The sequence below is a fragment of the Hypanus sabinus genome, chromosome 3 (genome assembly GCF_030144855.1).
Source record: "Hypanus sabinus isolate sHypSab1 chromosome 3, sHypSab1.hap1, whole genome shotgun sequence".
Taxonomy (NCBI): domain Eukaryota; kingdom Metazoa; phylum Chordata; class Chondrichthyes; order Myliobatiformes; family Dasyatidae; genus Hypanus; species Hypanus sabinus.
This window is the reverse complement of record NC_082708.1, coordinates 36957591-36984597: the sequence shown is the minus strand read 5'-3', so window position 1 is coordinate 36984597 and position 27007 is coordinate 36957591. Positions and strand designations below refer to the sequence as shown.

The 27007-nt window shown below is 39.6% G+C and overlaps 1 protein-coding gene across 9 annotated transcripts in view; it reads right to left on the bottom strand.

Annotated features, from left to right (window-relative positions):
* The window catches only part of LOC132391196 (stAR-related lipid transfer protein 13-like), a 414973-nt gene that overhangs the window by 39668 nt on the left and 348298 nt on the right, over positions 1-27007 (bottom strand). For all 9 annotated transcript variants that reach the window (XM_059964081.1, XM_059964085.1, XM_059964080.1 and 6 more), the window contains 2 exons: positions 14537-14618; positions 1375-1438 (listed from right to left, as the gene is read on the bottom strand). In XM_059964081.1, the coding sequence (XP_059820064.1) occupies positions 1375-1438; positions 14537-14618 (146 nt within the window). The remainder of the gene's footprint in view (positions 1-1374; positions 1439-14536; positions 14619-27007) is intronic.

Below are 27007 nucleotides of genomic sequence, written 5' to 3'. Positions count from 1 at the left end.
CCTCCCACTCACCTTTGCTCTGTCGTACTTCCTTTTTTTTAATGCTATGCAATCTCTGACTTACTTTGTCAACCACTGTGGCCCCTTTCCCCCCTTTGAATCCTTCCTTCTCCGGGGGATGAACTGATTTTGCACCTTGTGCATTATTCCCAAGAATACCTGCCATTGCTGTTCCACTGTCTTTTCTGCTAGGATATCCATCCAGTTAACTTTGGCCTGCTCCTCTCTCATGGCTCCATAGTCTCCCCTGTTCAACTGCAACACTGACACCTCCGAGCTGCCCTTATCCTTCTCAAATGGTCCCTTGCAAGTGCCTAATAGCTCAACCAATCTCAAGCTCTTCAGAAACATGTCCTTACTTTTTTCTTGGGAAAGCCAATACCTATTTTAATAGAAGTGCACTTGTTAAATCTGACTAGAATATTATGATAATGCATTGCTCAGGCAAGTAAATAAAAATAACAGCAAATTGTCTGAATAAATCTAATTGAGTAATAAATTTCGGGGAAAGTTTCATTAGGGCCTGAAAGTATATTCCTATCATTTATTCTGTGGCTCCTTATCCCATTAGCCACCTTTCACAGTTGTCAATAACATCACTGTTAATTGTAATATTTTAATTAAATCATATTAAATATCCTGACTATTCTGATCAGTCCAAGCAGCTTTTTGCCCTTATTCTGTCCTATTCACAACATCCTCTAACGTTCTGGTTCTGTTTTAAAAAAATACTTCACAGACTTTTCATTTACCAATGATGTAGGTGAAAGCACACTTCCACCTGGCAAACCGTGGCTCCCACAGACACCTTCTTCTACCATTAAAGTTCTACCTCTACATCTCCCATTCCAAAGCTTACAATGAATATAGAGCCTAGCTTCACAAAGTACCGGGTGGCTATGTTACTGCATTGATGATGAAGCATCTGAACTCTCAGTTGTTCATTTCCTTTGTCTGCCACACGGCCACAAGATTTATTGCAGGGTTTATTAAAGGAGGAGCAAGCCAATTTTATATCCAGTCTGATTTTGGGCACTGCTAAAGTTAGGCAGTATTCAAAAGTGATGTCGGATCTGACCCTACCCAATCCCCTGCTAACTTGAATTAAAGGAACAGATTTATAATGCTGAACAGCAACTCTAAAAACAGTAGAACCTGTCTTACAGACTCTTAAGAAATATAAAGTTTCTATTGAAAATTGCAAAGCTGCTTACCAATTGCTACAAAATTGTTGTTGACCTTATTCATAAGCAGTATGCTACTTCTAACACCATAGTACATGAATAGCTTATTTTAAGATTATTCTTTACAAAACCAAACATTGCCTGAAGCTACACATGCCAATAGGAAATTAAATAAGAAACATGTCCTTACTTTTTTCTTGGGAAGGCTTATATCTATTTTCATAGAAGTGCACTTGTTCAATGTATTCAGTCGCCTGTAAATCAACCAAAACCCAGTATATTAAAATTCCATTTTCACTGCAAATACCTTCACTTACTATGTCTAAAGCTGGGACTGAAAAGAAAACATCAAGGCAAATAATTATTATATTAACTGCAAGACATAATCCTCCATTTCCAAAAAAACAGTGAATTACTAAGGAAAGATTTCAGCTCTACTGTACCATTTTATGCTGTAGATAGATGGGCTGAGCTCAGATGACAGGACTGTGTACATCAGTCTGATGACTGATGACTGAGACTCTGATAAGGCAACCTACTTACCATTCTATTCAGGTACTCTACGCACCAACACTGTGTGGGTGTGGATTTCTCTAGCCTATACCTTTAGCAAATATTGATCAGCTGATACCCTCACTTCAACTGCAGCTGTTAATGTCAATTGTTCTTCCTACCAATTGCCTTTCAGAGTCTGTGGTTGCCATGTTCCTACCAAGGTCAGTCTAATCGATTAACTGAGTGTTAACTAAGTGGCAATCGCCTTTACTGAGCGTGTGATGAACATCAGAAATGATGAACTGATTGGCACACCTCTCTAAGCTACTCAGACAGATCAATGTCATCATAAACACTTTTAGCACCCTATAAAATCAGTGTAAACTGGTTACTGGAACGGAATAAACATTGTGGTTGTGTGTAAGACGCATCTCCTGAGAACTCATCACATTCAGATGTGTTTAATAAAATTATTATTAGTCTGAGATAATTCTCCCAAATATGGTGTTTTGAGTCAATATTAGAATAAAAATAAAGCTTTATATGAAAGGATGGATAAAAAGACAGATGCTTTCTCTTTGTTGCAGATGCCATTGTGACTGCTGCGATAAACCTCCCTGAAGTGCAGTTTGGCGGTGCGTTTGTGTGCCGTGAAATATTACAAATACAAAGAGCTGTGAGGGTGCACACACTAATGAAGGGAACAGCTCGCCTGCTGTGAGTACCATTCCCTGTGTTTAAGGAATCACTAAGTGTGGGGCGGGGGGTGGAGTGGCAGCATGTCTATGGTTTTGCAGCAATCGATTTAAAATCACAGCAAGAGAGAAATTTAAAGCTGGCTTATTTAAAAAAATCGCAAACATGAGAAACTCTGCTGATGCTGAAAATCCAAAGCAACACACAGGGAATGCTAGAGGAACTCAGCAGGTCAGGCAGTATCCAAACAGTTATTGTTTGAGCTGAGATCCTGCTTCAGGACCAGAAAGGAAAGAGGAAGGTGCCCGAATAAAAAGGAGGATAGCTAGAAGGAGATAGGTGGTTCAAAGATTCAAAGTACATTTATTATCAAAGCACTGCACATATGCAGTACACAACCTGGAAATTAGTCTTCCACATAGACGGTCATGAAACAAGGAACCAACCTGCTCAAAGAAAAACCAAACCTCTTCACCACCTCCCATGCTGGAAAAAAAAGTGGAATCAGCAACAAAAATGAGCGAAAACACCAAATATAAAACACAGAATCAAAAGGCATGTTTCAGTACAGGTCTGCTCAGTGTTCATTATCTGCAGGTGGGTAGGAAATGTTCCTCCAGCACATGTGCTTTTAATATAAGAGGGAAAATCAATATGTTACAGAAATATTTAATTGAAGGTGGCAGTAGAAAAGTTATCAAGCCTCCTTCATCTGAACTGACATTCAGTCGTCATCTTAAAAAAGTAATCTTTGCTGATGGGCAAATAAGTTTGTTTTTGCTCTGGAAAATAAGTTTGTTCAAATCTGGGGTAGAAATTGCTTTTGTATGTACTGACCTGCCTTTCCCTTCCTGGGGAACCACTTTGTAAGGACATTAGAATTGATGTCAAATATTAAGGTGTTCACACAAGAGTAACTGTAGGTATTAATAATTCACATACTGTACCATTCATTCAGTGAAGACTACTGTCTTCAGCAATGGAGTCACAGAGCTCTACAGCACAGAAACTCTTATTCTGCCATGGACCATAACTCTCTGATATATCTCCCATCCATCCATGTACAGTGTATATCCAAAGCTCTCTTAAATGTTGCAACTGAACCCACATCCACCACTTCCGCACTTGTTCATTCCACACTTCCACCACCCTGAGTGAAGAACATCCTCCTCAGGTTTCCCTTCAATATCTCACCTTTCATCCTTGACCTTCAATCTCTAGTTATAGTTTCACCCCATCTTCAGTGGAAAAACCCTGCTTGTGTTACTCTATCTATATCCCTCATAATTTGGCAAAGCAAAATGATTTATTTTGGTGCTACAGTGTTATAAACCTCTATAGTCCTGACCAGGAATATCAGTGAAGTTGCCCTGATTGAGACTGTTGATTGAGCACATTGGTACAGTACATGTTTCGTGGGGCCTCAGCTGGTGGAGGGCTGTGTGCACTTGTTGCTCTAACGCATGCACTGACACAGCCACAATCTGGTCCCTGAAGCTGGTTCCCAACCACCTCCCTGTGGTGCAAAGGGCTTTCCTGCTGAAAATGAAGCACCATTCCCTAGAGTTATTTTGAGAAGTGGCCAAGTCACGGCCTGTATCATGTACCTATACCACGGGTATCAAAACTGTCAAGATCTTGAAATTAAATTTATATCCCAAATTACATCATTATTCCTTAAGTAATGTATCAGAATGTGGGGTGACTTTAGAGAAACATTAAAAAATGATGAGAACCGTTAATAAGCTAGATGGTAACAATCTTCTCCCTTGGGTAAGGAAGACCAAAACTAGAGGGCACAGAGTCAGGGTGGGAGAAGCGAGATTTAGAAGGGATCTGAAGAGCAATTGCTTTTAATGCAGAGGGTATATAGAATGAGCTGTTAGAAGGTTCATATGGTTGAGGTGGACATAGTAGTATTGTTTAAAAAGCACTTAGATAGTTACATGCAGGGGTGGGATTGAAGAGATAGGAGCTGAATGCAGGAAACTGCGGCTAGCTTGGCACTATGGATATGGAGTCATTAGGCTGAAAGGCTGTATTGATCTATCTCATCTCAATTCTGAAGGCCTATCCCTTTATTCTGAATTTCTACCTTCAGTTCCTACACATGGAAATAGCCTCTTCATGTCCAGTGTATTCAGGCATTTTAAGCATTTGAGGGGTTTCATCCTTCTGAACTGCATTGTGTACAGACCTAGAGCCATCATACAAAGACTTCCGTTCCCAGGGTCATTCTTGTGAACTTTCTGTAGATCCAGGGTTCCCAACTTGGGGTCCACAGACCCTCGTGGTTAATGGCAAAGCTTCCTGGCATAAAGCTGGTTGGGAACCCCTGCTCTAGATCCTCTCCAACACCAGCACATTATCCCTGAGATACTGGGCCTAAAATTGCACATAATACTCCAAATGCAGTCTGACTAATGCCTCCTAAAGCCTCAACAGTACATTCTTTTAGTTTCCCAGGAACCTCTAATTACCAGGTACCTCTGACTCTCACCCAGTGCGGTTCCTCTCCATGGCATCAGCACCCAGACTTCCCACAAAAGCAGGAAATTGTTGCTGAATTCCAACATCAGCATGTGGTCAGAATAACAGAGGCAAAGGATCTGAGAGTGACCCTCAAAAGGAGTTCCAATCTGCCCCTCTCCACACGCAGTTCATCTACCCCTCACCCTGAAGGTGTGACAACTACCCAGGTGGGGTTGTTCTGTGGCCTGGGTGACAAAGTATGTGCCAGATGAACTTTTCTTGAATAATTCCCCACCTCACAGCAATGCTGAAGCATTGCCCATTGCCTTTGTCAACAAAAAACACATCCTCACTCAGATCACTTTTGTAGAGAAAGACTGTAAAGCACACTGCAAACAGCAGTGGATATTGTAACTTGATGGGTATTTAGTCTGTGCCAACTCCCATCAGAATAACCCCAATTTCCTGCAATTCATCCTCTTACATGGTCACCAACTTCCCTTTTTTTGATTTCCTTAGCAATTAACCTACCAGTGAGGCTTTGGGATGTGGGACCAAACTCCACACAGACAGCACCTGAAGTCAGTGAAGCTGTGAGGCAGCATCATTAACTCTTGCCCTACCGTGCCACCTCAGTCTAGTCCAGGAGTTCCCAACCTGGGGTCCACAAAACCCTTGGTTAATGGTAGGGTGGTCAGAATTTAACAATTTCATCTATCCCGTCAAGATATTGAACCTATCACTTTGGGATGTCAGTGGGTTGTCCACTCTCTGGCCCTTTGTGACTGCATGACCAACGAAGTTGGTGATTAGAGAAGTGAAGGTTTCAACCAAAGCAGATACACTGGCAAAACCAGCATCACTTACTACCCGATGGCAGACAAGTTCAGCCATGAGCAATCAGAAGCCCATTCCTGGCTGCTTGTACTCTCCTGGGTTATGTGATATACAGACCCTATTAGAAAAAGCAAGTAAGTTCCTCCTGCAGTCCACCTCTGCGGCCAGATTAGAATCAGGTGTGACTCAGTAGACACTCAGAGGTAGAGAGCTGCAAATTCAAGCCCTACCCCAGTGACTTGAGGCTGTATTTTAGAAAGACACTCCTGTGGGACACTCTACCAGATGCTGTCTTTCAGATCAGATCTTGAACTTTTAATCTCTGATGCTACAAATACCTTTTCAGGTAGACACAAAGTACTTGCAGTTTCACAGATTAAATATGGGAGCTCTTCATTTTGTTGTGTCTAATATTTTCCCCCTCAATTATAAAAAAAAAGTGACCTGATCATTTATCGCATCTATGAGATCTTGCTGCATACAAATAAACTGCTCTGTTTATTGGCATTACGACAGTGATTAAGTTCTCAATAAAGTCGCTGAAGATATTCCAACATACTGGAAGACACAACTTCAATGCTAATTTAGTTTTTTTTTAAATGAAAGAATGTCACATCAGCACTTGTCATGGAAGGTTTAGTAATATCAGGAAAATTTTGGAAGAAACTATGGATAACTTTGACAAGTACAGGCAATGCTCCGCCTGGAATGTTTCTGGGGTCTAGCTAATTGCAGAGATAAATGATCACATTGCTGACGACAGTGTGCACCTTCTTATGCATGCTACTTCAATGTACTTTATACAGGATGTCCTCTTTCTCAAGACACTTCATGTACTTCTCTCTGTATACTCTTGCAACCACTGCAAGTCTTTGTGGCTGGTTTCTTTCTCTTTGTTGTGAGATTAACCCATTTAGCACTGCGCTTGAGAAACTTCATGTTCTTATCTCTCCCAAAGTATTTTATAGTTGAAATCAATAACACATCCTGAAAGCAGTCTCACAGGCTAAATATACTAATCACAAAACGTATCTACTGGATGTACGTGTCATTTTCATTTGCCCTTGTGAAGACTAGTTCACACTTCTGGGACCTGTGTGAACAGGCAGTGAACTGTGCATCTTCCCAAACAATCAGAATAAAGAATTGTTAACTGCATTGTACACAGAGTCTGCATTATGAAATGCCAGCAAGATTTGATTCAACATCAACGAACAACCTGCTGGAGGAACTTAGCAGGTCAAGCAGTATCTGCAGGAGGACAGGAAGGGAACAGTCAATGCTTTGTGTCTTGCGCATTTCAATGATTTCTCCTCCCCACCATCCACAGATATTGCTTGATCCACTTGAGTTCCTTCAGCAAATTGTATTATACTCCAAATTCCAGTATCTGCTGTTTTGTTTCTCTAATTCAGAGGCTCCCAACTTGTGGTCCACAGACTCCTCAGTTAATGGTAGGGGTCCATGGCATAAAACGATTGGGAACCCCTGCTCTAATTCAGTGTAAGGAGAGAGAGTGAGAAGTTGGTTTAAGAGAAATAGAAGGGAAAATTAGAGGCATACATTATTAAAATCTCCAATAATTTGGAAGAATGAGATTCCACACTGCTTAAAGCTTCAGTGGTAGAGAGGCTGACAGTCAAGAAATGAGTCTATTCACCATTCCAGCTCTGGGATGGACAAAGATAGATAGCTCATTTTCTTATGAGTTCTGTGTGTACATAACTGGAAACCCTGCTGCTTAATGTCATTCCATATATTTTAATGACAACATAACATTCCTGAGCAACTTCTGGGAAAATTTAGGCATCCTTGTCAACAACTTCCTGATTTTTGCACTTCAACCATGTGCCTCTGGTCACTAGATATTCCTTTCTATTTTTAATAGTGAACACCTTCAGTCTCACAGAGACTCGCAATATCCAGCTTATTCCATACAATTCCTCATCAACACTGTTAATAACCAGTGCTGCTGATAAACCATCATTGGTGCTGTGGCACAATTGATTTAGTATTCTAGGCTAGTAAAGAAAAACAGTAAATAACTCCTGTTTGTTGAGCTTTAAACCTGTAACCTGAATATTGACAATTCACTACATGCTTCACTATGTAATTTTGGATCACAATGATCACAAATGAAGAACTACAAATTTCTGACTGTTAACTTGCACTACTACAGCCAGATTGAAAGGGGATATTTTTAAGAATCAGGATAAGATTGACAACTACTTAAGGTTACTGACAGTTACTGAGTTAATATTAATACTGTACACATCAAAAAAGCTGTATATTCCAAGCATTTTCTGCTTCATACCAGTATCATTATACTGAGTATAAAATATTGACAGTAATCCTGAAAGTAGACAACAAAAATATTTTGCACAAATTTGATTTTAATGGGTGCTGTCTGGCTGTATAGAAAGTACCGATTGTTTGAGCAATAAACTGCAATGCCTCAATGAAATATCAAGTCCAGGCTGACTAAAACAGTAAGCACAGTTCTTACACTGTACCAGAAGTGCATATTCAGGTCAAAACACATGAGTAAAATCAGGCTACCAAGGCTCTTAGCTCAGTTCATCACCGGTCAATGTAGGATTGCTGTAAACAATGATGGGGACGTAGTCCAGCCATCAAACCACTGTGGTCTTTCTGGGATCATCACCATTCAGAAATGCACAAATTAAGCCATTTCTGGATAGATCAAGTTGAGGTGATATAATACCCAAGGAGAGCAGCTGTGTAGCAGAGCAGCCAGAAAGATTAACATGGAACAATTAAATACTTTGCTACTGGAATCAAGCAAGTACTTAAATGTTTACTTTTACATGACTCTTTTCCCTACCACCTTGAAGATGCTTTGCTGGCACAAGAATCAAATTTCAAACCTCTTTTTAAGAATCAGGTGGGCAAAGTATGTTTCAGTCAATATCTTGCCAGATGCATCCTTCGCCAGATGTACAGGATTGAAAATATTATTCATTTCAGAAAATGAGAGACAATAACATCACTATAAAATCAACATGTCATCAAAGACCTAGGTGAACAATGAAAAGAATGTGTTCTGATAACCAATGTGAACGACTGAAAAAAAACAGAGCAAGGACAAGGAGCAATTGCATATTGAAGGACAAATTTGATACATAAAACATGGAGAGAAGGAAGGAAAGATTGCGAGTAACAAAAATAGAAAATGGAGAAAGAGGTTTAATTTTTTTTAATAACTTGGTGATTGAAACTCCAGATGGAATTATTTACTTTCTAGGTAGGAGAAGAGACTGACTGGCAATTATTTAAGATATCGAATCTATCAATTATTAGATAGCTTTTGTAGCAAGATTAATAAGTAATTAAGGTACAAATTAATGAAAATTTTAGGAGTCAAAGATCTAGATGTCATGTCCTGATGAAGAATCTTGCCATGAAATGGCCACTGTTTACAATTTTCCATAGATGCTGCCTGGCCTGCTGTGTTTCTCCAGCATTTTGTGTGTGTTGCCATTTTAATAAACTCAGTGGAGCAGCAGGGTAAACAGGCCTGTAACACAGAGCTTCTTAATTCGCAGGCTATCCTCATGGTTGATCTGTGCCAGTTTTTGGATGCCGTTTTTTTTTAAACCCCAAAAAGGGTACAGAATAGGCTGAACAGGATATTGCCTAGATTAGAGGGCATGAGATAGGAGAGGTTAGACGAACTTGGCTTGCATTCTTTTAATAGAAGTTCATAAAATTGATAGAATCTTCATTCAAGGGTAGAAATATCAAAAACTAACAAAGATGAAAAAGAGAAAGCTTAGAGGAGATGCACTGGGCAAGATTTTTAAAAAAATTACAGAGAGTGATAGTTGCTTAGTACGGACTGCCTAGAGTAATGTTGGATGCAGATACAATAGTGTTGTTTAAGAGGCTTTTAGAGAAGAATAAGTAGTGAATGGAAGAACGTGAATCGTGTGTGCAGGAGAAATTTAGGTTAATTTAGCATCATATTCAGCACAGATCTTGTGGACTGAAGGGTCTGATCCTGAGTTCCATCTTCAATGAATACGATTTACATTGTGTATTTTTCCCTTTTAAGGTGCTCCAAAGAACTGCATTGCTCGTGACTATTAATTGTGTTTTTGTTCTAACAGTCATAAATGAAAATTAAAATTCACAACCAAGTCAATAGAATTTACCAGTGCTGAGGAATAGAAGCAACTTCTTTTTTCAATGAGAGGAAAGCAAACTTTAAAACCAAACGACGTGCAAAGCTCAAGCATCCGAGAAAACAAATGTGAAATCTTTTTGCTGATTTAATGTAGAAAAGGCAGCAGCCAATTTGCACTAAAGTCTTGATTATGGCTAGATTAATTCAGAGGAAAGGTTATTGGCCATGATACATGAAAAAACATCCTAGTATTCTTCAAAATACAGCTTACTCTGGATTCTACATTGCGTTCTCAGATCATCTTCCAGCAGTTGAATTGCCCAACTGTTAACATGATCTACCCATTTCCTTCACAACGGACACACAATCACATGGCCAAGAGATTGAAGTGATTAAGCTGAAAATTACTTCCACAGGATGTTATCTATCTGTTCAGAGGGGGGAAAAAATTGACACAATACAGCCATCAACTCCAGACTCTTTAATAGAAATAATTTTCATTTTTGCTCCTGTGCTTTTGGCAAAATAACCTTGCAAGCTGTATTTTCCACTTCACTTCAAGTACAGTGTGATGCAGTTTAATGCCCACATTATACTTCAAACACATTGGAGCTCCCCTATTATCCTCAGAGCACCAATCATCCTTGTACCTTCTCCCTTTCACAGAGCAGCTCATAATTTCACACCATCCACATCCAAGTCTTGCTCATCCACTAGCAAATCATCCCTAAATAAGACTTTCAGCTGACTAAGCCTCCAATTTCAAATGATTGTCCTGTGTTAAAATTCCTTTTTCTGTCTCTGTAAAATCATTCATCTCAACAACCCTCTTTTACAAAATACAGTTTCTTTAGCATCAGTTTCTTCCTTCTCTTTAGCCATGTTGCCAATTGCTTTGAGATCCATTGCCTGATATCTCTTCACTCATCTCACCTGCACTACCTCCTCGTTTATGCTCCTCTAAAACTCAGCTCTTTGATCAAGCAGTTAGCATCCACTTGACTTGCCATCCATTTTATAAAAATAATAAGACCATAAGACGTAGGAGCAGAATAAGGCCATTTGGCCCATTGAGTCTGCTCTGCCATTTCATCTTGGCTGATCCAATTTTATTCTGAACCCCAATCTCCTGCCTTCTTCCCATATCTTTTCATGCCCTGACCAATCAAGCAACCTCTGCCTTAAATAAACATAAAGACTTCTGCCTTATGTTAAATAAACATAAAGACCTCTGCCTTAAATAAACATATAGCTGCCAGCGGCAAAGAATACCACAGATTCATCACTCTCTGGCTAAAGAAATTCTTCATCACCGTTCTATTCTGAGGCTGTGTCCTCTGGTCTTAAGACTCTTCCACCATAGGAAACATTCTCTCCGCATTAACTCTAGCAGGGCCTTTCACCATTCGATAGGAATGAAGGATGACCTCATTGAACCTACGAATTCCAGCGAATACAGGCCCAGAGCCATCAAATGTTTTTCATACGACAAGCTATTCAAGCTTGTAATCATTTTCATGAACCTCCTTTGAACCCTCTCCAGTTTCAGCACATCCTTTCAAAGATAAAGGAGCCAAAACTGCTCACAATAGTCCAAGTAGGGCCTCACCAGTGCTTTATAAGGTCTCATCCTTGCTTTTATATTCTAGTCCTCTTGAAATGAATGCTAACATTTCACTTGTCTTCCGTACCACAGGCTTAACCTGCAAATTAACCTTTAGGGAATCCTGCATAAGGACACCCAAGTCCCTTTGCATGTCAAATTTTTGCATTTTCTCTTCATTTTGAAAGTAGTCAACCCTTTCATTTCTTCTACCAAATTGCAAGACCACACACTTCCCAACACTATATTCCATCCGCCATTTCTTCGCCCGTTCTCCAAATCTGTCTAAGTCCTCCTGTAGCCTCCCTCAAAATCCCATGAAGGCTTTTATTTTATTTTACATTATTAGTGATCTCTTAATTCTTGTTAATGACACCAACTTCACATTGTTCGATTTAATAGCACGATGGTTTTCTCACTACACTGTCAAATTTGTGCTGCAGTCAGAAATTATCTAAATTCTCAAGTTCCTGTATCAGCAACAAATTTAGATATTTACAGCAATGCTTGGCAAACTAGCATTTTTAATCAGCAAATGTTGATTCACTTTAGACCTGCAGACTGACAAAACAAATTTCCCTTGTTAATTATCAGAGCTCATTCACGAGTGCAAATTGTAATGACGGAATTAGGTATTTATAACTCTGGCTGGAAAGCATGCTCCAGCAAGAAACAGTAAAAAATATTCTACATATTACTCAAGGGCATAGTGGTTGTGGTCAAAGAGGAGGAAGATCATCTTGCTTGATTATAATGGTGATGGCCAGTTAAATTGCAATAATATTAGTGTTGGTTGTGTTGCAACAGCCAATTTTGTACACTCAATCGATAAAAACACATGGACAATATCTGATAATTTTTGCTAATGAATTCTGCCCCTGTCAAGTTATAGCTACTGATTTCCTCCTCGTCTGACAATAAGCCTCACTTGAGTTTCTGGGCTCTTTGAAAAGCAAAATCTATAACAAAGATAAAAGGTTAGAGTGGTAGTTCCATTCACATTAATTTGGATTTTCAGATTAATACTTTAAAATATACAGCATCTCCTTTTATCTGTTGGGATTTTCTGTACTTGGATTAGAGAAGCCAGAATGGGTAGAGTCTTAGCATCCATAATCGCCCCAAGACATTTCTTCTATTCACAAGATGATGCTGATAAAGCTGAATGTGTTATGCATCCTAGTTGTCATGTCAACAGCAGCTGCTAAAGCAATTACCCTAGATTCAATGTTTGAAATCAAGTGCAGGAACATAGAGATTTTAGAGTTAATTATTATCTTATATTTCTCTGGGATAGAAAGTTCAGTATCTGCAACATAAAGAGGAGGGGGGAAATGTCAGAACCTGACCTATGTGAGCCAGAGTGACTCATAGACCATGACAAATAAAGATCTAATACAAGTCTTCTCACAGAGAGCATGAATGATGTTAATTACAGTGCCCTTATCTTTTCTGAGGATAATTACTAATCCGTTCTTTGGGTTTTTTTTATATATAATTACAGAAATTGATTGAGCCATTTGGTGTATATGGACTTGTGCTCAAAATGTAATCTGTCGAGCCTAGCAAACAGTCAAATCTTTGTTATCTGAGTTCTTAATGTAGATACAAAAACACTGCTGAGAAAAATCAGACTTCCACCCAGCAGACTTCCATTTACATTGCTGCTCGCTGCACTTGCGCATCAACTAATTATAATCCATTAAAAGAAAAATACAGCATAGTAATAATGAGCAACACACAAAAATGCTGGAGGAACTCAGCAGACCAGGCAGCATCTCTGGAAAAGAGTCTAATTGATGTTTCAGACTGAGACCCTTCATCAGGACTGGAGAAAAAAAAGATGAGGTCAGATTTAGAAGGCAGGGGTGGGGGGGGGGAGAGAAGAAACACAAGGTGATAGGTGAAACTGGGAGGTGTAAGTAAAGAGCTGGGAAGTTGGTTACAGGGCTGAAGAAAGGGGAGTTTGATAGAGGACAGAAGAAAGAAAAGGTGGAGGAGCACCAGAGGGAGGTGATGGCAGTGTTATGAATGTACCACAGCTCTGAGGGGCCAAAAGATGCAGGATAGCCCCCTCCTTTGTGAGAATCGCAAGATCACTATTGATTTGGGTCAGGAGATCCAGGAAATGAGAGAGAGATGTGCGGAATGTCTTGTTCCCCAGCGATATAAAGCAATGGGACACGGCCATTGTCTCTTGAAGATGAACTTGTGTATTGCAATACTGTGCTACGTGGAAGCCCTCAGGCAAAGCGGGCTGGTTGAGGGAGGGATTGCATCACCCCAGCCTGATTGACATCTGAGACCCTGTGAGTCAGGATAAAAGAGGGTCTGTGGGAACAGCCCCTCAGACGCACCAGAAGAAACGCTAGCGATCCCGTAATAGCGGAAGCCATTGGGAGGAGGCCGCATGCGTTTGGTTCCACTTGCCCTGGAACCGGTGGCTTTTATCACGGAAAAACGGCTTTTAGCTAACAATGGGGAAACCAACTCCCCACGACTTGAAGGATTGGCATTATAAAAGAACTGGGCAAGTTTAACCCGTCTCTCTCTCAACCCCAAAATGCTGCAGCTTGAACGGACTAACAGTGACTTTTATATTGCCATCGGACAATACATTATCCCCTAGAGAACATTAGAGCTATTTCTTATTGATTATTATTATACCCGTGCTTTTAGATTTAGTATTGACGACGTATATTACCTGTATGATTGCATTGATCTTATTTTTGTGTCTCTTTATCAATAAATACTGTTAAAAATAGTACCGTCAGACTTCAACGGACCTCTCTATCTTTGCTGGTAAGTGACCCAGTTACGGGGTTTGTAACAGCAGGCATAAGGAGATAAGGTGATGGAGAGAGGGAATGGGAAATGGTGGAGGACAGGGGCATTACCAGAAGTTCAAGAAATTAAGAAATAGTACATCCACACTATGATTTTGTGGAAAGAGATTTCTGTGTCATTACTTTTCCAGAAAATTGTGTGTATTGGCATAATAACATCTGAATTGATGAGCACATAATTGGTATTTGATTCAAGTTGAAGCACTCTCATCTTAGTTATATTGAATAAATGGATATCTGCTTTTTGATTCCTTACCTACAAAGTGGTTCTATGAAATCTTTGTCAAGAAAATCATGATCTTTCTTCACAGAAGCAATGTCAATTGGAAACTGGGAATCTGCAATAAACCAGAATATTGATCATTTTTCTGAGCTGTATTGCGAGAATTAAGATTTAAAAAACAGAATCTTGGCTGTTAGCTTACATGATTTTTACATAAAGCTAACAAAATATCAGAAATACTCAGCAGGTTCAACATGGTTTGACAAGACTGAGGAAAGATTAGGGAATAGGACTCACTTGATAGAACTGGTATGGAATAGGTGAGGCGAACGGCTCTCTTCTTTGCTGTAATCATTGTGATTCTGTGAAGAGAGGCAGCATTTGCAGCCAAGCAATAACCTGCCCTTTTCAGAATTTGATAACCTGCTGTTTATTTCCAGTGTTCTCAATTTATTTTTCAGACCTCCATTAACACAGTTTGATGTTTATGCAGAATTCAGCTTACATGGCACTTAATCGTGCTTGAATATAATTTTCCAGTGTGTTATTGGAAGACAAGGGAATACACAAGCGTAACTTAGTACAAAACTTGATTTGTGAATGCAAGTAGCTCTTACCGAAGGAGAAATTCTATGTGATCATGGAGTACTACAACACAGAAACAGGTCAGTTGGCACATCTAGCCCATGCCAAACTATTATTATTATTATTATGCCTAGTCCCATTAGACTGCATCTGGACCAGAGACCACCATAAACTGTCTTTATTATATAAAATAATTTTTACAACTGTTTGCAGGTAAATTTCAGTTTATTTAATCAATGTTCTTTAATCATCATGTGACTCCAGATCTGGTATTCAGAGACAAATGCTCTCCTCCTACATTTAAATTAAAGTAACATCTATATTGACAGCAATAGTTTCTTTTGTCACACTTCTCAACAGTATTGGTAACAATCTCTACACCAACACAGTATTCAGATAATTAGCGAAACAATGAACTCAAGATAATATAGAAAAGCGTATAGTGTCAGCCAGCTGGTAGTGTAGTGGTATCCGCACCAGACTTTGAGGCAAGTGGTCCCAGATTTGAATCTGGCCGGCTCCTTGGGCACTTCCCACCTGTGCTGGGTTGAGTGTTGAGCCTCAGAAAAACGCAGACAAAAATATTAAAGGAATGGCAAGTTTGCCATCCGATGTGCCACAAGGCACAGAAAGAAATAACAAATGTGGTGTCAGAAGATTTATAATATGTAAATAGTCTACATTTGCTTAAGATAAGAACACACTGTGCTTGGGTTAATGTCATTTTAAACCTTTAGGGTGGATCTGCAGAAGGCAAGTTGACTTGTATGATGTTAATGTTAGCAAATCAAAACAACAATGTACAGTGGTAATTTTATGTGTTGTGCTGTACTTCTGCCGCAAAAACAAACACATTTCATGACATATGAGAGGAACGATTACCCTGATTCTGATATGACGCTCCTTCCACCATGCTTCAGAGTTGGGAGGAGGATTTGCTGTAGGTGTTCAGTGCCCTTTTTCCTCCAAACGCAGCAGTGTGCATTTCTGATAAAAAGTTCAACTTTTGTCTCATCTGTCCACAAAACATTACCCCAGAAGCATTGCAGAACATCCAGGTGGTCTTTTGCAAACTTAAGACGAGCAGCAAAGTTTTTTTTTGCAGAGCAGTGAGAGTAGCAACAGAACTGAGTTTCCTCCATTTGTAGACAATTTCTCTTGCTGTGGACCGATGAGCACTCAGATCTTTAGAAATGCTTTTGTAGCCTTTTTCAGCTTCATGCGCCTCTACAATTCTTCTTCTAATGCCCTCAAAGTTGTTTAGATTGAGGCAAGGTGCATATAAATAGATCTTTCTTGAGAAGAGCAGGCTGTTAGTAACCTGAATTTGTGTCTTTTTTTAAATAGGGCAGGGCACCTCTACAACCCACATCTCCAACCTCATTGCATTGATTGGAACATCTGACTTCAAATAACTTTTGTAAAAGGCATTACCCCAGAGGTTCACATACTTTTTCCAACAAATACATGTAATATTGGATTATTTTTCTCAATAAATAAATGAAGTATAACTTCTATGTATTATTTATTTAATTGGGTTCTCTTGCATAAAGATCTGATCACATTTTAGGTCATATTTATGCAGAAATAGAGAAAATTCTACATGGTTCACAAACTTTCTAGAACCACTGTAAATCTCAGGAAGAGACAGCAAGTTCACTGATTTCAATGGGACTCCAGAGCTACGAGAAAGAAAGGAGAAAATAGTTTCATTGTTTTAATTCTTTGTTTCATTTAAAGCTTTTAATTAATGTTAAACATTTTGGTCAATTCTATTTTTATTTTAAAATGCTAAAAAATTATTTAACAAGTTTCAACTCTGTTTCTTGCTATAATTTTTAAATATTTCTCATATCTCACAGGCATTCATTTGGGTCAGTAATCAAATTCAGAGGAACTGTGGAAGGTGAGGGAATAAATACAGGCATCTGGGGTGGAATGGTGAAGGAGGAGATGGTAACATCGAAGGAGTAGGCCTGCTGCAGTTCAAAGGATAGGCAGCATGTCAAAGGACATAAATTGGGGTAATACACACAAAAGGCTGGAGGAATGCAGCAGGCCAGGCAATAAAACAATAAACTACCAAGACCCTTCTTCAGGACTTAATGAAGGGTCTCTGTCCAAAACGTTGACTGTTTACTATGTTCCATAGATGTTGCTGGCCTGCTGAGCTCCTGCAGAATTTCTGTGTATTACTTTGATTTCACAAATTGGGACTCCAATGCCCATTGATAGTCACTCCCAACACAATGTGGCTTAATTGAACCATCAACATTATAATAGGAGCACTGAATGGAGTGCAACTTCTCCCTTTGATCGTCTGATGCTGGAAGAACCATCAGACATGAAAATACAATTCATGCTGTTAAGTAATAAACAAAAACTACAGACGAGTGAAATCCAAAACAAAACCTGAAAATGCAGGAATCGTTCCGCAGATCACTTCTGGAAATTTGATCTTATTTCACATTGAAGAGATGCAAATCATCTGGGAATTGTGGTTTTACTCAATCTAAAGTTTATTTCAGGAATACACAATCAAAAATGTGATCTAATTTCCAGGCCTCTTAATTTTTGTTGGCATAAGCAGCTGTTGGTACTCAAATATTGATAAAAGGATAACTTCAGAACTTAGTCAATGTAAGAGAGGTTGGAACATTTGACCCCTTTTAATTGTTTGGGCAGCTTTTAAAAAAAAACTAAAAGTCACAGTATTCAAGAGGAAAAACAAAATGTCATTGGATTGCATCTTGTAAAGATATATACATCAACATTAAGTATGATTGAACTATTTATTGTGGATGCAATTTAGATGGTTTAATTGATAGTTCATTAATAGACAAAGATCCTAATAGATAGACTCTGAAATGCTGTTACACTGACACACCTATAACTTTCATTCAGGGCTTGACATTGAGTTACCTCCTGCCACCAGTCTTGTTGCCCCCAAAATACTTTGTCAGAACAGAAATCAGATTTAAGTCAAGTCAACTTTTATTGTCATTTTGACCATAACTGCTGGTACAGCGCATAGTAAAAATGAGACGTTTTTCAGGACCCTGGTGTTACATGACACAGTACAAAAAACTAGACTGAACTATGTAATAAAAAAAAACAGAGAAAGCTATACTACAGACCTACACTGGACTGCATAAAGTGCACAAAAACAGTGCAGGCATTACAATAAATAATAAACAGGACAGTAGGGCAAGGTGTCAGTCCAGGCTTCGGGGATTGAGGAGTCTGATAGCTTGGGGGAAGAAACTGTTACATAGTCTGGTCGTGAGAGCCCGAATGCTTCTGAGCCTTTTCCCAGACAGCAGGAGGAAGAAGAGATTGTATGAGGGGTGCAATTTTTGATGTTAGCCACTGCTCTCATTTTCTCTCCTCCAGTACATACTATGATGAGGGAGGACACAGTGTCTCTATGATGCAAAGATGTTCTGATGGTGGGGTTGGTCTTTATCCTTGGTATTGATTCAGCTTTTTCCTACTCCACCTGGCCAGCTTTTTCTGAAATTCTTTTCCGTGCAATTACAAATGATGCTTTTAATTTTCCTACTAGCGTGGTCAGTTTCCTCCCATGCTTTCTCTTGTCTTTTCCTCCTTCCAACCCAGTTATCCATGACATATCTCTGAGAAAGGGCACATCTTGAAATGTTAACTCTGTTCATTCGTCTGCAGCAGCCACCTGGCCTGCTGAAAATCCCTACATGTACTTTCGTCTTGGATTCTCAGCATCTGCAGTATTTTGCCTCACGTATGAGGGTACTTCCAGGAATTTGTTTTAACTAGCTGACTGAAGTCTAATGGGTTGGAATTAATAATTTATAAACCACAGCAGCAAGGACCAGAAACAAAGATGCATTATGTACTTTTAAGCATCTGATTGATTTTTTGAATCAAAATGGAAAACAGAGCTACTGCAGTCTCTTTCAACTAAGAAAATCTGATACATTCTTGAAGTGTAGCCATTCAAAATCTCCCAGGATCCACTAAGCACTCTAGAGTTACACTGCTGGACATTTAACTCTTCTTGAGGCCTCTTATTTGTTTTGAAATTTTAATCATATCTTCAAAATAATAATTCAAAGGGAAATTCAAAATTCAAAGGGAAACCGTGTAAATAAAATCAATTACGGAGTCAGAATGATATAGCACAGAAACAGGCCCTTTGGCTCAACTGGTCCATGCTTGATCACAGCTTCCTTACCCTGGTCCCATTGATTTTTATTTTTATTTAGAGATACAGTGCAGAAAAGTCCTCCTAACCCCTTGAGCTGCTCTGCCAGCAACCCCGATTTAACCCTAGCCTAATCATGGGACAATTTGCAATGACCAATTAACCGGTACGTCTTAAGACTGTGGAAGGAAACCCACATATTCCACGGAGAGGATGCATGAACTCCTTACAGCGTTTGTTGGTTCTGAACTCTGAATTGTGCTACCCTGAGCTGTAATACTGTTGTGCTAGACACTATGCTACCAAAGTGTCCCCATTCCAATGATATCCCTCCAAGCACTTTCCCTTCATGTACCTATTTCATTATTCAAGTCAAATAAAAATGTTGTCTACAATACAAGCTGAGAAGTTTTCTATCTTGTCCAAGCATGCTTGGGGATGCTCAGGTAGGGCAGATGTTGCTTCGTCGGGCAAGTCTTAGAAAGTCTATAAAAGTGTCACACACACATTGTTCTATGCATTGTGTTTACATGTATACAATTTGAGATCACCTTGATATGCATGCTCTATGCACATAGCATATTGTGTGTACTCACTATAATAAGCTTATTTGCATTTTCAGTATTCGTGATAGAAAACTGTCTCACCAATGTAGCATCAGCTGCAATACTTTCTGTTATATTTGTGGTGAGTATACACTTAAATCTCAAAGACATAGCATTATTCCTCTTATTAAGAAAACCCATAAGCTCTACTATGGGCATAAAATTAGCAACCAAGGCAAAGCCTGGACTCCTCACAATTGCTGTGCAACATGCACTGTTGATCTGATAGCTTGGGTCAGACGTACTCGGAAGTCAGTGTCATTTGTTGTCCAATGACACGGCAAGAGCAGAAGGATCATGTGACAAACTGCTACTTCCATCTGACCAGCGTGTCTGGTTTATCCGCTGAAAACAAGAAATCCATTGAATATCCCAATCTCCCTTCAGCTATGAGATCTGTGCCACATGATGATAGTCCTCCAGTACGAAAGTCACCAGAGAGATGGTGTCTACAGGAGGCAGACAAATATACAATGATGCATGAGTCAGGATTGGAAAACAACACACTTACTTGTACTGATTTTGAACTCTTTATGTCGCATGATCCTCATCTGATAACTTATTCTTAGTTAAATTACCTGGTCAGAGACTTAGATTTGTCAAAGGCAAAAGCAGTACTACAGGGTTCAAACATCAAAAGATGGAATCCGCTGTCACCAGGCACAAAAATTTCCATCAAGGATTGATATTTGAGACAGATGCCTCCTGGAATATCTGATGCCAAGATTAAGGAAGGGATTTTTGTTGGTCCACAAATCAGGCAGGTCATCAATGACAGGCAAATTGAAGAACTTCTACTGGGACCAAACCATGAAGTCCATTAAAGAGCAAACATGAGAAAATCTGCAGATGCTGGAAATTCAAACAACACAGACAAAATGCTGGTGGAACACAGCAGGCCAGGCAGCATCTATAGGGAGAAGCACTGTCGACATTTTGGGCTGAGACCCTTCGTCAGGACACTAAATACTAAAACATTGACAAACCTATAGATATGCTGTGGAGTGTATATTGACTGGCTGCATCACAGCCTGGTGTGGAAACACCAATGAAACAATAGAAAATCCTATAAAAATGGTGCATACAGCCCAACCCATCATGGATAAAGCCCTCCCCACCATTAAGCACATCGACACGGAGGGCTGTTGCAAGAAAGCAGCAGCCAGCTTTAAGGACATCCATCACCTGAGACATGCTCTCGTCTCGCTGCTGCCATCAGGAAGAAGGTACAAGAGCCTCAGGACCTGCACCACCATGCTCAGGAACAGTTCTTACCCCTCAAACGTCAGGTTCTTTAACCGGTGGGGATAACTTCACTTGCCCCATCATTGAACTATTTGCACAACCTATGGCCTCACTTTCTCAATATTTATTGATTTTTTTCCTTTTGTATTTGCATTTTGCCATCTTTTGCACATTGATTGGTTGTCTACCCTGTTGGGTGCGGCTTTCATTGATTCTGTCATATTTCTTGTACTTACTGAGTATGCCAATAAGACACTCAAATCTCAGGGTTGTATATATTGTTGGTGACATATATTTGCTTTGATTACAAATTTACTTTGAACTTTGAAATATATTTCTCAACTAGAGGAAAGAAAGCAATTAAAGGAGTCGGCACAGCAACATTTTTCATTTAGAAATGCCAATGAATAACCAAGACCAAATAAAAATAAACAGAAGGGAAATAAGGAAATATCTCCATAGGGGAAAAAAAGAAAGTCTTTCCATTAATCTACTTCATGTCATAAGAACGGCCTGTGGGGGCAGGGTATAACATCTTAAAATGTTATCCCTAGAGTAATAGATTTCCTATTTGATGTTGAGATTCAGTTTGTGTTGTGGCTTCTTAAAAAAATAAATCAGACTAGCCTGCTTTACGGAAGGACATCCATTTAAGGTCAGTGGACAGAGTGGTGGGTGCCTGGAATGGTGGTAGAGGGTGATAGACAGACACATGGACGTAAGAAAAGTGCTGAGTTATGGGTTGTGTAGGACAGAAGTGTTAGATAGATCTTGGAGTAGGTTTCTGCAAGTCAGCACAACATTGTGGGCCAAAGTGCCACTACTGTTCTATGTTATTACTAAATCAGTCAACATTTGAAAGCTACAGCAAGTCTTCCAGCAGATTTAATATAAAAAACACACAGACCATCCTGAAAAAATGACTTAAAACCTAATGTGTAAAAGAAACCACATGACAGCAATGATAGACTTTATTATGCAATTTGAATGTTATTAAGTGTGGGATAAATACTGTCTAGGTGTTAACATCCCTGCTCCTCTTTAGACTAGAAGCAAAGCACTCTTTACACCCACCTGGAAAGCCATCTTAAATGATTTAATGGCCTCCTTAAAAAGTTTCACCACTCAAGGTTAAGAACTCCCTCAGAACTGCACTGGAATCTCAATTCAGATCTCCACACTAAAGTTCTCTAACATAGGACTTGAACCCACAACCTTCTAACTCAAAAGGCAATAGTTTCACTAACTGAATCACATGCGTCATACTAGCTGAACAACTGTCTTTCAGTTTCTGATTTTCAGTACTGGCAACTTCCTTTAGAGTAATAATACAACATGGAAGGAAGCCCCTCAGATCAACTTATTCTCACTTGTTCAAGTTACCGATCGAAGCTGGTCCCATTTACCCATGTTTGGTTCATATCCCTCTGAATCTTGCTCATCCATGTACCTAGACAACTTTGCAACTGTATCCAATTCCACTACTGTCCCCCTTCTCCAGCAGCCCTCCCCATACACCCAGCACCCTTTGTGTGGCAAAATTGTGCTTCGCAGGAGAGGTCCCTTCCAAATTCGTCCTCTTTCTTTACTCACGTAACCATATCAACATTATATATTTTTTAATATCTATAGTGAAAAGAATAGAATCACTTCCATTTGGCACTACTGCCATCAGAAAAACCCATATCCTTCATGATGAATGGATTATTTTTTAAAATTAAATCTGAAATAATAACAGAAAACACTGAAAATATTCAGGAGATCAAACAACAGTTGACAAGAGATAAAACAATAGACTCAATAGTTCAAGGAGTAAGATGACTGATCCAACACAAACTGCTGGTACTTGCACTGATGAAATTCCAGTATTTTCTGTTTTCATTTCTCTACTAGTATTCAACACAAATCTTATTGAATTTTTTGAAGAGGTTATGAGGAAAGTTGACGAGGGTAAAGCAGTGGATGTTGTCTATATGGACTTCAGTAAGGCCTTTGACAAGGTTCTGCACAGAAGGTTAGTTAGGAAGGTTCAATCGTTAGGTATTAATATTGAAGTAGCAAAATGGATTCAACAGTGGCTGAATGGGAGATGCCAGAGAATAGTGATGGATAACTGTTTGTCAGGTTGGAGACTGGTGACTAGTGGTGTGCATCAGGGATCTGTACTGGGTCCAATGTTGTTTGTCATATACATTAATGGATGATGGGGTGGTAAATTGGATTAGTAAGTATGCAGATGATACTAAGGTAGGTGGTATTGTGGATAATGAAGTAGGTTTTCAAAGCTTGCAGAGAGATTTAGGCCAGTTAGAAGAGTGGGCTGAACGATGGCAGATGGAGTTTAATGCTGATAAATGTGAGGTGCTACATTTTGGTAGGAATAATCCAAATAGGACACACATTGTAAATGGTAGGGTGTTGAAGAATGCAGTAGAACAGAGTGATCTAGGAATAATGGTGCATAGTTCCCTGAAGGTGGAATCTCATGTCGATAGGGTGGTGAAGAAAGCTTTTGGTATGCTGGCCTTTATAAATCAGAGTATTGAGTATAGGAGTTGGGATGTAATGTTAAAACTATACAAGGCATTGGTAAGGCCGAATTTGGAGTATTGTGTACAGTTCTGGTCACAGAATTATAGGAAAGATATCAACAAAATAGAGAGAGTACAGAGAAGATTTACCAGAATGTTACCTGGGTTTCAGCACCTAAGTTACAGGGAAAGGCTGAACAAGTTAAGTCTTTATTCTTTGGAGAGTAGAAGGTTGAGGGGGACTTGATAGAGTTATTTAAAATTATGAGGGGGATAGATAGAGTTGACGTGGATAGGCTTTTTCCATTGAGAGTAGGGGAGATTCAAACAAGAGGATATCAGTTGAGAGTTAGGGGGCAAAAGTTTAAGGGTAACACGAGGGGGACCTTCTTTACTCAGAGAGTGGTAGCTACGTGGAATGAGCTTTCAGTAGAAGTGGTAGAGGCAGGTTCGATATTGTCATTTAAAGTAAAATTGGATAGGTATATGGACAGGAAAGGAATGGAGGGTTATGGGCTGAGTGCGAGCCAGTGGGACTAGGTGAGTGTAAGCATTGGCATGGATTAGAAGGGCCGAGATGGCCTGTTATATGGTTATACGGTTATAAACAATTGACATTAATAACATCATTAATTAACTGGAATGAAAGAACTATATTAAAAGTATTGCAAATAACCATAATTGACATATTTAAGCATAATATTAAGAACTCAAATTACAGGGCACAGATCAGTGGCATGAACTTCTTACAGAACATAAATGTAACAGCTTTATATAATTAGTATGCAAGAACCTTTATAATCCAGTATGAAAGCTAGTCAAGAGAGACACTAAATAAGTTTCTTTAGTTTGATGGATTTGTTCTCTTATTTTAAAGAGCTCTTAGTTTAACAGGTAACATACAGAAATATATAAAAGTGGCAAAAGCTGATAGAAATGCTGTGCACCATTTCAATAACCGGGGGTTCAATCCTGACCTTTGGTGCCCTCTGTATGGAGTGTACAAATTCGCTACATGGCCACATGGATCCCCCCCAATGAATCTTTTTCCTCTGAGATCCCAAAGGTCTGTGGGTTGATAGGTTAATTGGCCACTATGGATGAGTGATAGCATCTGAAGGGAGTTGGAACATGTGCATAAAATGGGACTGGTGTCAGATTAGCACAACGGTTGCCTGATGGTCAGTGTGCATGATGTGGATTCAGTGAAACAAAAGGCCCATTTCCTTATGCTGTATCTTTCAATCACAATCCTTTTGCCTGGGTTCCTGGGCCTGGCTCTTACCTCAAAAGTTAGTGAGCCGTCATACTTGCGCTGACAACTCTGTAAAAGCTACATTCATTAAACAAAACACAAACAGAAAATGCTGGGAATTATCTGCAGGGCAGATAGCAGCTATGGAGAAACAGAGCTTCTTCCATTGACTTGAACTTTTAAATCTGCTTTTCTCTCCACAGATGCTGCCTGATCTGCTGAGCACTTCTGGAATTTTCCGCCTCATTTCATATTCAAAGTTGCTGCAGTCCTTTGCTTATGGACATCTACTGGCAGCTCTGGAAATTTATAGAGCTCAACAGGCTGACGTTAATATACTTAAATTAAAATGTCCAGTTTGATACCCTTTCCTCCTGCATTTTAGGTGGAAAAGACCATAGAAGCTTCTCAGTACAGATTCAACTTAAAATTGCAGGCAGGTTTTAATGATATCAGTAAAACTAGTCATGTAAATACAAAGAAAGTCCTCAGTGGCTGCACCAGTCCACAGAATGAAACCACAATTCCATGGCTCCAGGACATACAAGCAACTTGAAGGAAAAAATAGGTAACTCGAGGAGTCTAACCTTCTCATTCATCACCGGTTTCAATGGGATTTCCGTTACAAATATCACGACAGTACACATGTAATTTAATACAATTTCTTGCCAGAGCCATACAAGATATTGCTAGACTGAAGAATAGATTTCCATTGTTAAGTTTGTCAGAAGTGATTTTGTGGATTTGGAAGATATGCAGTTTAAATTGCCATTGTCGTTAGCACAAACAGGTTGTTCCTGTGCTGTACTGTTCCACGTCCAATGTTCGGAGGAACAACCAACTTTCCTGTCAGTTCATTGTAGCGATGCAGGTTGCTCAGCAGTAAGCAAGTGTTAAATCTTGTGCTGGTAACCAGAGCAATTCATCATCAAATCCCAACTAAGCTTGGTCCCTTGTTCTCCTTCCAACCCCTCTTCCTCCCTTGAATGAAGTAAATTTATTCAGGATTTAATGTTACCAACAATCTGTAATTGTGGTCCCATTTTTCATATGTACTAGATATTGGACAAGAACTGGCTTTAAAGTGCAAAAATTAATGGGGAATACAAAACCAAGCCAATAGTGATTCAACACTGGCAGATCTTTAGATAATTCTTAGACAAGAGTATAACGTAAAAAAAAACATGTCAAAAACTACATCTTGTCTTGCAACGTGCACAAAATGCGTGAGGAACTCACCAAGGAAGGCAGCTTCTGTGGAAAAGAGTAAACAACTGACAGTTTGGACCGAGACCCTTCAATAGGACCGGATAAAAAGATGGTGAGAAAGAGGGGGAGGGGAGGAAGAAATACAAGGTAGTAGATGATAGGGGAAATCATGGGGGTGTGGGGGGGTAAAGAGCTGGGAAGTCAATCGGTGAAGAGATGTAGGGGAATCTGATAGGAGAGGATAGAAGGCCATGGAATAAAAAGGAAGGGGGAGGAGCACCTGAGGGAGGTGATGGGCAGGTAAGGAGATGAATTGAGAGGGAAATGGGAATGGGGAATGGTGAAGGGAGGGAGGCATTACTGAAAGTTCAAGAAATAAATGTTCATGCCATCAGGTTGGAGGCTGCCCAGAATGAGTACAAGGTGCTGCTCCTCTGACCTGAATGTGGTTTCATCATGGCAGTAGAGGAGGCCATGAACTGTCATGTTGGAATGGGAAGTAGAATTAAAATGGGTGGCCTCTAGGAGATCCTGCTTTTTCTGTTGGAAGGAGCGTAGGTGCTCAGCGAAGCAGTCTCCCAATTTATGTTGGGTCTCACTGATATATAGGAGGCCACACCAGAGCACCAGATATAGTAGATGACCCCAAGAGACTCACAGGTGAAGTGTCACCTCTCCTGGAAGGACTGTTTGGGGCCCTAAATGGTAGTGAGGGAGGTGTAGGGGCATATATAGCACTTGTTCAGCTTGCAAGGATAAATGGGCAGACTATTTTCTAAAAGGGGAGAAAATCCAGGAATCTGATATGCAGAGTAACTTGTGACTCCTTGTGCAGAACACCCTAAAGGTTAACTTGCAGGTTGAGTCGGTGGTGAGGAAGGCAAATGTCAT